This window comes from Geospiza fortis, unplaced genomic scaffold, assembly GCF_000277835.1.
Source record: "Geospiza fortis unplaced genomic scaffold, GeoFor_1.0 scaffold53, whole genome shotgun sequence".
Taxonomy (NCBI): Eukaryota; Metazoa; Chordata; class Aves; order Passeriformes; family Thraupidae; genus Geospiza; species Geospiza fortis.
The window spans coordinates 591,448-603,503 of NW_005054305.1; the positions used below are offsets into that span (position 1 = coordinate 591,448).

At 33.7% G+C, this 12,056-nt stretch overlaps 1 protein-coding gene across 1 annotated transcript in view; it reads right to left on the minus strand.

The window, feature by feature from the left end:
* SMCHD1 (structural maintenance of chromosomes flexible hinge domain containing 1) overlaps positions 1–12,056 on the minus strand; it is a 56,912-nt gene that overhangs the window by 1,538 nt on the left and 43,318 nt on the right. The window contains exons 37-45 of the mRNA XM_005418274.3: positions 9,323–9,449; positions 9,032–9,151; positions 7,652–7,737; positions 6,538–6,660; positions 6,138–6,328; positions 5,229–5,338; positions 3,837–3,907; positions 2,791–2,962; positions 695–853 (exon numbers count right to left, since the gene is read on the minus strand). Coding sequence (XP_005418331.1) covers positions 695–853; positions 2,791–2,962; positions 3,837–3,907; positions 5,229–5,338; positions 6,138–6,328; positions 6,538–6,660; positions 7,652–7,737; positions 9,032–9,151; positions 9,323–9,449 — 1,159 coding nt within the window. The remainder of the gene's footprint in view (positions 1–694; positions 854–2,790; positions 2,963–3,836; positions 3,908–5,228; positions 5,339–6,137; positions 6,329–6,537; positions 6,661–7,651; positions 7,738–9,031; positions 9,152–9,322; positions 9,450–12,056) is intronic.

Below are 12,056 nucleotides of genomic sequence, written 5' to 3' on the forward strand. Positions count from 1 at the left end.
AAAAGTTGCAAGTAAGAACCAGTAACAGAAAAATTAAACCTGCTGGTTATAAATGGTTCCTATAACGATAGAGTTTAACCTTTGAAATAAGACTTTAGAAATGTCATGAATTTTATGGTTACCTTATATCTAAAATAGAGTTCAAAGATGACAGTTAAAATGATTTATTTATAACTGTCGGAGAGTAAATGTTGATTTTTAAAATATTATTTGATATTGGCATAAAAAAAATTTGTGACTCAGATAGACAATCCTTGCAGACTTCAGGGTGTTTCTTTTTATAGCACAATGTTTTGATTGTGTTTCCTTAGCAAAAGCAATTCAGCTCTTTACTACACAGTCATTTCAAAAAGCATGCCAATGTTCTGTAGCACGGGGGCAGCCACAGTAATAGTTATATAATCTCTTATTAGTGAGATCATAGTTTCATGTTCAGAAGATACAGACTGACCACATTCTTATTATCTGAACACAATACAGGGCAGTACTGCCCTAGGCAATATCAACAGCATCATACTACCACATACAGTTTTTCTATTCTTTCCTTAAAATGTGACATCTCTAAGCTACTAATTAATGTTAACAATTTTCATTCATAGTTTGAACTTCTTAATTTGTAAGAGCGAAATACATCTGGGTTGCAGTTAACTGTTCTCTTCCTATAGCACACTGAAGTTATAGTACAATAACCTACCCAATTTTTGTTTTACTAGCTTGAGGCTTTTCTCTTGTTCAGCAAGTTCCTGTTTTTTCTTTTGCATTTCTGGAGTGTTCAGTGACTGCAAATGTAAATCCAGGTCCTTATTCACATTATCAAATTTAATCACTGCTGCACGGTATTGCTGAAGAAGATCTAATTGAGAAATAAAACAATAAGCCACAGAACAATAAGTAAATGACCATTTTGATTTAGAATGCTACCAATACAAGCTAGGCAATGTATAAATCCACAAGAAAACACACCTTTCAAAAACACTACTTAAAAAAACATCCAAACTTATAGTGACTGTTCTTAAAAATTACTGTAAAAGAAAAAAAATAATATCCAATATTTTGACTCCTCTTTTCTTTTTGAGTCCACATCTTAGATGACAGTGAAGTACCTGCAAGCTCTGAAAATGATGTGGGAAACTGGTATCACTGTACACTTTTTGTTGCCTGTGTGCTCCAAGTGAAATTCTCTACCTCTGATGACATTAAGTGCCTGTAGCATGTTGTGTTTTCAGTGCTACAAAGCAGAAGCTTGTATTATTGACTTGAATTGTATTCCACCTTGTGGACCAAGTGAACATTTACTGAGTTTCGCTCTGTCCCACTATGGAAATCTAATCAAGCAGACTCAGATAAACAAAGGTGTATTTTGTTGACAATCCTTTTTCCTCTTTAAACAGACAAAAAATTTTTCCACATCCAGGCACTGAATAAATACGTCAAGTAATAAAGGAAGGGTTCAAGCATATTAGCCTGGACTCATTCATTTTACTTTCAGGCGAGTATGAGGTATCTTGCACAAAGCTTAACTGAACATTAAATGACCTTAAATTTGCCATGGGGTGAAAGCTCTCACACAGAGAGCTGCTGCAGACTGACAGAAGTCTGCAGACTCTTAGTACAGCTTATTTTACAAGTACCTTGCCTAATCTGTTATTACACTGGCAACTTTTATCCTACAAACATTCAAAAATAGCATGTCAGAACTAATGCTAAGTGTAAAATTAAGTTCAAAACAAGCCCTGTGTAATGAGATGCTGTCCTTTAAATGGAATTTTACTATGATTTTCCTTTAAATGTCTAGTATCTATCTAAGTGAAATTAAAACATGCCCTTTTCTTCTACCACGATTGCTCCCGTACTAAACTATAGAAAATTTCAATTTAATTTGTATTGGGTAATAACTGAGTTCAACAATTGAAAACATGCTGATAGACAAAGTGTGCTAAACCCTGTGTATTTTAGTCTGTGATTGACATGCTTACTGTGTTTTCCCTAGGCATAATATATTTTTACTAAAATGCTGAGAAAAGATCTTTTTAGTCCTTATTTTTCCCCCCTACTCAATTGGTCAGTGCTAAGTAGTTTTTCATATATATGGCTACTTTAATAGGTATGTGTGTTCTCTCCCCACACCCCTCCATTGCACTGTCATGGATAAACTTCATGTCCTTTCTTTTCAAAATTAAGTATTTAAGAACAATCTTGTTTGTAAGTAAGACTTTTCAATGTTTTACTCATCAGTCAGGTCAGTTGTCACGTGTCAGAAACTGCATCTTCTAACTTAATTTCTAACCTTTATTCTGAAATGAAGAATCCAAGCACATAAAGAAAAATAAGTGATACCACAGGAAATAGTGTAGCTTATGAGATATTCTCTCTTGAGAATATGAATTTTTCTACCACTGTTTCACTTGCACGTAAGAAATTCTAAATTTATTATGGTGTTTCCAGAGTAGAAAGACCTAAAACTTTTTTCTCAGTGATACCAGAATTCAATCAGCTCAAGCTTCTCATGCTGACTATTTGAATGATTATTACTGCTTATACTCCTTTAATAAGACTAAGAATAAAGGAGATTGTCTCATTATTATTATTTTTTATTCCAGGAAATGTAACAGCTATAAGCTTTTAAGAAAAGGCAAATTTATAAACAGAACACTGTACAGCTCCTACTTCTTAAAATAACTGTATGCTAAATTGAAGTTTTCCTCTCTGTATTACATCAGAGAATAAAAAAACATAGGACAAGCAATGTAATTTTGTAAGTTTTGTATGTTTGTGACTTCATTAACCCACCTATTTGTGCAGAGATCGTAGAATAAAGTTTTGGCATTGGTGCTCCAAATACCATTCCTCTGAGTTTGTCCATTGGAGGAGCTTTATTCTGCAGGCCTCCAAATTTTCCATTGCTGCGAATCCTGTCTCCTTCCCTAGTCAGCAAGGTAGGGCAGTGTGTAATTTTTACAACCTGCACAGGTATAAAAATCAGGAATGAATTAGTAACTCCGCAGAAAATCTAAGTATTCAGCAATGCTGTTGTGAACCTTTGTATTTTTCAATTGCAATGCAACTTTGTTCCCTATTGAAAAACATATTTTATGAAATCACGTCATGACTTTGCTTTCAAGCAATAGAATGCATATATTAAAATTAAGCATTATTGTCAATAATTATGAAGACCAGTTTTTCTGGGTTTGTGTTCTCACATTTTACCAGAACTCTCAAGGCAGAATACAGATCTATAACTGGGAAAAGCTGATTATCAACATGTATTAGGAAGCAGTGGCAATCAGTACAGTTCTACATTCTTATGCTCAATCATTATTTTGATTCCAGCAAACTTTTAAGCTGAAAGTAAAAGTGCTCAGTATCAGGACTTCCTCAAAGACTCTTGCCTGCTAAAACATGTACCATTAAACCTAAATAAAATGGGTCTCAAAGACATCTAGTAAGTTTCACATCAAGTTTTTATTCAAGTGGACCTGTAATTTCACCATGTGCTTTAGACTCCTGTGTTTTATGACACAGAGTGACTAGGAAAGTACAGAAGAACCTGTGTTTAACACTAACACAGCAGAACTGAAGATGCTTATCTTTAGAAACATGGTCCCATGTGCCATAGCAACATTCACATAATGGAATTTGTTGAATGGAGGTAATTTTGTCAATGCCAGTAACAGAGATTTCCTTCACTGTTAAGTGCTTTGAGACCCACAGACAGTAAGTACACTTACAGATAACACAGCATTAAACTAGGAAATTACGCTAAGTTTTTAATGTATTAAACATGTAGCTCTGCAATATATCTGTATCATAAAAAGTAAAGAAAAATTGAAACAAACCTCTTTTCTGTAGTGGTTGGCAGCATCCAAGTTATCTATAATGATAGTATCACCCAAGAGCATACCAAACACTGAAAAATATAAATTTTTGAACTATGAAATTTCTCTGGAGCAAAATAACTTAAGTTTTGAAAGGTCAATTCTGAGGCATCATTATTACATCTAAGATAAGTGCAAGGGAAACAGCATGTAAATAATTTTTGTTTCAACAAAATTCTTTTGAGGTTGAGATAGATATGCAATCTTCTGCTTTCATCAGTGAATTCATAAGAGAAAAAAATAGTACATTTAAGCGCCCTTTGGCATAATTTAGTGTATTTTTCAATAAAATACTCTCTTGATACTTTACATTGATCAAGATACACACAATAAGTTTCATGGAATTATATAAATGATATCTTTTAAAAATCTTCCTGGAATGTTGAATTTTGCTCTCAGTTTCTTAATATTTTTCTTCATATTCAATGCTTTATCAAAGAAAAAAACATTCACATGCAAATTATCCAACTGAGCTTAAGACTCTTCTGCTAATGAAAGTCTGTTCCATACAAAATCTAACAACGTAGTCATGCACAAGATATGTCATGCAATGTGGTTTTTCAATTCCCCAATGGGCATGAAGAAGAAATTATAGTTAAAAGTCTGTCAATATTTAACTTTCTGAAAATGCACAGGGTTAAAAATTGGTCTTTATTAACAGTAGAGAGGAATACTTCAATAGTGGAAAGCCATGAAATAAAATGCAAAACTTACTGAAATAACTACAGATGCCAACTCTCCATATAAAGGAGCAGATCTACTTCATTAAAAAAGTGTAGGAAAAGGTAGGGATTGCTACATTGTTAGGAAGAGCAAGAGGACAATAGTTTCCTAAACTAAAATCTACGTAAAAATTGAAAGATTTCTCACAACTATTAAGCTGTTTAAGCATAACATACACAGTCATGTACAGTTCAGTCTGCATGTACTTAAATCTATGCATTTCACATATCTGAGAAGAACCAAACTAGAAACAAAGCCTAACAAAAGGAGTAACTTCTGCAATATGAGATTATAAAATTAATCTTGTGATAGTTCCTGCTCTAAAGAGCATGAGAATAAGATAATGCTGCAGGAATTTAAAAAAGAAAAAACCCGCCATACATCTAAGTAGACAAAATGAAACTAAGAAAACAAACAGAAGAAAGTGGTCATGGTTGAAAGTTTCACTTTTGTTTAAAAATAATTAATGCTAATGCCCTCCTATTTTTACCATTAGAACTCAGGAGGAATGTACTCTGGTATTTGCAAACATATCAGTGAAGATTATTGAAGGGATTATCATTTGTCATGTTTCTGTATTTCATTCTTTAAAAGAAAGAAGTTATTGATTATTTCTTTCTTATCATTTACCTGTTTGACAATGCTCTATGTTATCTGGAAATGTTAACAGATCTCTGGCAAATACAGGATTTCCAATAGGTCTGAAGAAGGTTCTTCCATTTCTCGAGTGAGGTAAAGGTCTGGTTAAAGAAAGAGGACAGAGAAGGAGAAGAAAAGAAGAAAGCAATTTATCTTTACTCTAGTCAGGAATCTCCAACTGAATTGAATACATCTTAACACTTCCACATTAGATAAATGACTCCACCATTATCTGAAATGCCAGTTATATTAAAGATGTTTTAGTGAAACACTGATTTGTTATGAGACATTATTTCCTACAAATTCATACGACTAATTTATGGACAAGTTTTAATGCACTGTATTATGAAAACTGAGAATTTGAACATTATAAATGCATTTATACATCAGATCTTTTCTAAAGGGCATTCTTATTATATTAGCAGTCACCTTCATAAGCAAATGATTTTCAGGAGCAGAAATACTGTACTTTATTTTTCAGGCAACTGATATAGTAAAATGAATTTCTATTACTACAGATGATTTTTGAAAGTTATAATCTGATTAGAAGCACTATAATTATTTAAAATAAATTCCTGCTCTAGAAAACAAGTAGACATGAAGAAAAGATTATCTTATTTAATAGAATTAAATTATTATATATAATTATATAATATAGATATTATTATATAAAGAATAATAATATATACCTTATCATATAAAGAACATCACACAGTAGTTAAAGACATAAAGCTGAGATTTCAGCTAACATTTCAAGTGACATTACTGTTGCTATAATAATAAGCCCAGAAATTTTATACTTCAAATCTTTAACTGAAGTTTAACAATCAACTTAGACAAGAAAAAAGAGTTGAAGAAGTATGTAATACAAATGCAGAACTTTCATTGTTTTTTCTCTACCTGCTCCAATCTGGAAGTGTCTTCTTGTAAATGGAATCAAGGGGTAACACTTGTTGTCGACCTTGAGTTTCATCGAAGATAGAACGAGCAGCTTCCGTGGTCAGTGTGACTACACAGTCCATGTCACTTGCCAGGTGCCAAGAGATGACTTTTGCTGCTTCATTATCCTCAATTTGAGCTAAATGTGCAATCTGTACCACAGAAGTTACAACAGTCAAAACAGAAACCAAGACTATGTCCCCTTTTCATAGTAATCACAATAATCCTGCAACTTCAGACAGACATTTAATTCCCCTGTTGATGGCTCTGTTAGGGGAGCTGGTCATCAGATAATTTTTCATCACTACCACTCTGTGGAACCAACAAAACTCATTAGAAGGCTCCCTGCAAGAAAACTCACCTTGCCTAGAATATCCTGGTTGCCTTTTGGATAGTTTGGGAGGGTACAAGTTCTCCTTGGCTGCTTCATTACTCCTTCTTGTTCCAACATCTTTTTTTTCAGAAGAGAATCCACATACTGAAGCTGAGAATGAAAATTTAAAATCAGCAAGCATGTACCATTGGACTGAGCAGCAGAAGTAGTTATCTGTCATCAGTTAACTTTCCAACCTGAAAGTAATAACCTGAAACAGACTTTTAATGTATAAGGGACCACCATGCACAATCTCAGAGAAGAGCAAAGGGAAAAATCACTGCAATTGTGACCAAACTATCTAATTACTTTTTTTCCCCTTTTTTTAATTTTTAAGGACTTCAAGGAGCATTTCACAAGGAACTATCAGTTCTTGATTAGAGACAAAAGTGAGGAAAGTTTAAAACAGCAGGAAGAGACAATCATGAATGCACAAAAACCATTTCAGAAGGTGACTATGTCCAGGCTTGAAAAATTTAGCCAGCAGGGGGAACTTCAGTACTGTGACTGCAACTTAATTCTACTGATTTGTGATTAATGACTATAACTTGGTCTTATTTGATCTAAAGATAATTGTTTACATAGGTGTTGTCTTCCCCCAAATGTCAGTAGTTTGAAAACTTTTTAAAATTTTCTTAAAACATAATTGTATCTTTAAGAGAAATTAGTAATGAGATACATTTCCCTGAATATTTTCAAACTTATTTTTACATGAACTTTGGCAGTAACATATGTAATTCTCTGATTCTCTAAAAAAAAGTGCTTTCCTTTGGCTTACTTATGCCAGAATACATCCAATATATATTGACCAACCTACTGTAACATCTAGCAGTACCAGTAACACTGGTAACCTTAGCAGAAACATGACCAGCAGAAACACAAGACTAGAACATAAAAGACATGGGTTTTGTTAGTTTTTAACAGTATTTTAAACAGAACAACACAAAAAAAAATCTTAAGTTTGACATTGATTCACAAATTTTTCTACAGTTTAAATTTTCACTGTTTTGGTAACAGGTGTGATTCAGCAATATTAGTATTGATATATTATAGATATCAATTTTAGGTATATTAATGGAGTTTAGTAAGAATCAAGTCATACTGTGTTTGTCTGTGGTAATTCAATTTGGTGCTTTTTCAGTTCATTCTTCAGGAGAGCTTCTCGCGTTTCAGCTTCTTTAACCTGACCTGAAACAAAATCAAAAGAAAATGAGGAAGTGATAGGAAGCAATGGAACACTTAGGGAATTTCTTACAACTTTTCAGAATTATGCCAGATGCAACTGACCCTATCTACTTCTTAGTTTCAGCACAGAATGTAAGAATTTTTCCACAAAGATCTTGCGATTTTGTCCAGTTTCTAAACAATTTCACCAGATGTCACACCTTCAGCTTCAAGAGCAAAAAGACCTAGACCTTATATCAGTCTGAGAACGTTAGCTGGTTTTAGTTTTCATCCTCAATTGTCATCATAAATGGTTCTCCAACAGGTGAAATGGCAAGACAGGAGAGAAGAGTGGTGGCTGGCACTACCTTCTTTTGAGTGTTATATGGGACACCACTTTCTGGACACTATTTCCTCAGCTCTCATATCTGAACTAATTCCAAAAACAAACGCGTAAACAGGTGAGTTGCTTTCTACCCTCTATTCACAACATGTTTATATTTGAAATTATCTTATTACTTAAACATAAAGTGTAATGCTGTATTCTAACTTACTCTCTACAGATGTGCATGTATGAAACAAAGATTTTATGCCTTTCACTGCAATTCAGGATTTTCTATTCATAATGGAAATATGTAGTATTAAAATTAAAACAAAAAGCAGCATCTTCTATGCCAATCCACTTTATTTACATTTGGCGATTATTTGAAATAAAAATTCAAAATGCAATTATTAAAACAAACCTTGCAATCAACAGACAGCATGATTCAACCAAAAAAAAAGGCAAAGAAAACATTTCCTTCATTCATAAAGAATTAGATTTGCTGAAGAACATAAACAATGACACAACACTTCTGAATAATGTACACAGGGTCAAATGTGAGGTGGAAAAATAACATTTTGAAAACATAAGACTACATTTTTTAAAAAGGATTATCTATAGTTCGCTCTCCTCAAATTGTTTTTAGGCAACTGTTGAATTTCCAGATGTATGAGCATGCAAAGACGGGAGTGAAAGGCAGTCACGGATAAAAAGAACACCAACTTCAATGTTCCTTTTCTACTTTTGATAATCCTGACATATGACATTCTATGTAAAATCAAGACCTTTATAGGTAGGAACATCCTAATGCTAAATAGTTAGCTGCTAAATAATTAGATGCTTCCCTGCAAGACATACACCCCGTCTGCTACCCTCTAATTACTATCTCTCATGATTTCAATATTGATTTTTCTCCCCTTCTCTATATTCTCAAAATGATTATAGGAAAGCAGTTTAATTCACAGAAAAATTATTTACATATTTGATTGAACTTACATTTCATTTCAGCTACGAGCTGATTTGTAGTATCAAACATCTTTCTGTAAAGATCTATGGACTTAGATAATTGGTCTTTCTCCCTGGTCAGTGTTGCCATCAGCTGCTGCTTCTTGGAATCTACAGAAATACACATATACACTTTTAAAAGAAAACACAGCAACATGCTTAATTGGTTTAAGCATTAGCAAAAAATCTATTAAGCTATTATATAGTTCTGAAAACATATTATGGATCTAAAAATAGCTGATTCTAAGGAAAAGCAAGTATTTTAGAGCACTTGAAACATACCATTGTAAAACATAAATGAGAGACAATATGGTTCCAAAGGTTTTTTCAAAGCTGGCAGATGTGGCTCAAAGACAAGAATATATTCAGTGCTATCTCTTCCAGGACTGTCTTCAGCCAGCACTAAATTCTGTGAAAATAAACAAACATAAGTTTATGCCTACGCTTGAGCTTACACACAAAACAAACATTCTTCAGATGTAAATCTCATAAGTTACATAAGTGTAAATGTGAATCTTGTAAGTTACATAACACATGATATCTATACAGTTGACAGCCTTTTATAACAATTAAACAAAAGTAAAATACAAAGATATAGCTATTTTATTATTTAGGAATTAAGATTGTCATTTTACCTGTTGAAAAAGTCTTAGTATTTTTGGCTATGTATTTTATTTCAGAGACACACGCTCAGAAATAATATCCTCTGCACTGTCTCATAAGCAAGATATCCTCAGGTGTACATCATTCAGTATGTGAGATGCAAACAGATCATTAAAAAGAAAGACCCAAAGCATAAACACGGAGAAGGAAGAACAAACTATTCCCAGTGCTTAGCTAAAGTTACTGCTGTTACCATGGAAGTAGACAGCAAATCCCAAATGAATGAACAATATACATCCAAACACTATCATAAACATTTAACTTCTTATCAATTCCTTATTGAAAAGACATACTAAATCCTTTGCCTTTCTTTATAAGCATAAGAAATATTATAAAACCATAAAGGTACACAGAAATAAAATTAGTAAAGGTACTATCTAAATGCGCTGCTACTTTGGGAAAGGTATCATGCATAAAATGAATAATTCTTATAATAAAACTCATACTGTTTCCACCTTTAACATGTAGAAATTGCCCCTCAACTGGCCAAATCAAGAGAGAAGTGGTTGCAGCCTAAAAGAAGAGATAGATATATAACCTTCAAAGATAGTCTTCATAGCTTTCAAAAATATTGTAGCTACATAGTTTATCACGAGAAGTCTGTAGTGGAAATATTTTTTCCTTAGAAAATATATGCCAACAAAAATCTTAACATTCTTCTTCATTAAACAAGTTCCTGAACTTGTGACTAAGGGTAAACATGTCAGATTATCACTTTCATTATTTGTGCTAAGTGCACACAACTGTCTTTACAAACAAGATGGAACAATTTCAAAATACTTGAAGAACACAAGTATGTCCCTTCCCCTCCCTATTACAAGTCATATGAAAAGGACAGTGCATCACAACCAACAAATCCTTTCCACATGGGTTTTGTGAGTAGTCTGAAGTCAGTGAACTCAGTATAAACCAGATGCCTGAAAACTGCCTGAAGAGGGGAAAAGATACTGGGTTCACTGAAATGCAATTAGTCCCCATGGATGCCTGGGGAACACAAGTTACTGTCAAAAGCAGCAGGACATCTTTAGATCATCGTAATAAAAAGGAAGAAGCATGCAAAACCCCCCACCTCCCACCAAACCAGGAACACCTAAGTAGAAAAAAACCACCCCATCTGCTTACAAGAAAAGAAAAAAAAGAGGGGCGGTAAAGGGCAAAATCAGCCAAACAAACCACCAACCCCCTAAACACCATGAAACTCATCACACTCTCCCCTCCATTACATTATCTAGTTTTTCACTGATGGGGAACTGGAGAATTTAGGTCACAATTATGCAACAGGAGGTTACTACACGGAGACAAACCAAAAAAATTTTATTTCTGCATTAGCAAGGAGTCTTTGAAATGATCGAGTAATTTTATCTGAACTGTCACAGGTTGTATATGGGGCTATTGTTACCCATATAAAGGTGTTCAATTTACACTTTGTTACCACAGGTGTAAGTACAAGAATTGCAGAGTGTTTTGTTAGACCAGTGGTTTTAGCTGATCCTTTACCTAAAGCTAAAACCTTTAGGTTTTCTTAACCCCATCTGCCTGGAGGAAAATGTGTTCACAAACCAGTTAATTACTCCTGAAACATGGTACAGAATCTGGCACATTAATAACATTTGGCCACGTTAACTAGATGTTTCTGTTCTTGACAGAGAATAACTTAGGCTGTGTCATTCAGTTTCACACATGTAGCTCCATAAAAGCAATGTACTGAATAAAATATATATTATAAAGAAACTTTTATGTAGGACCTGCAGATTTTAGGATTCTACTGCAGTCTTATGGTGGTGATTTCCAAGATGTATTTGGAGAATTCGTTTGGATTGCTATGCAGTGTCTGTCTCCATTTGGCCCACACTGATGTTGGTCTGTCATAAAGCTGCTTCCAAAGAGTGAGTTAGAAAAGGTGGCTGAGAAAATGTACTTAAAAAAATGGATCCTCCTTTGGTACATCTTCTAACTGTCTGAAGACCTCTATAGAAGTCAGACTTTTAAAATATGTGACAATATGTGACAAATGAAGTAGGGGTATAATTTTGCTCTGCCATTCTTATATGATATTTCAAGTTGAAAACAAAAATCAATATACAACTGTTTCACCACAGGAATACTACTGACTGAAGTTCTGTGTAGGCTTGAGATTGTAGACAGAGATTGTGACCATTCCATTCAGAAATTCCACATTCAGCTGGATTTTCTTTGGTGTGTTTTGAACAGTTCCTGGTTTTGTGCAGGTGCACATTTTACACTGTGCCTTTGTATCATATTTTATAGCAACTGTGAAAGATGGAACTTACAGGTTTTAAAAATTCAATCTGTATTTGTCGAAGAAAAAGTCCCTGCAGTGATGTGATTACAA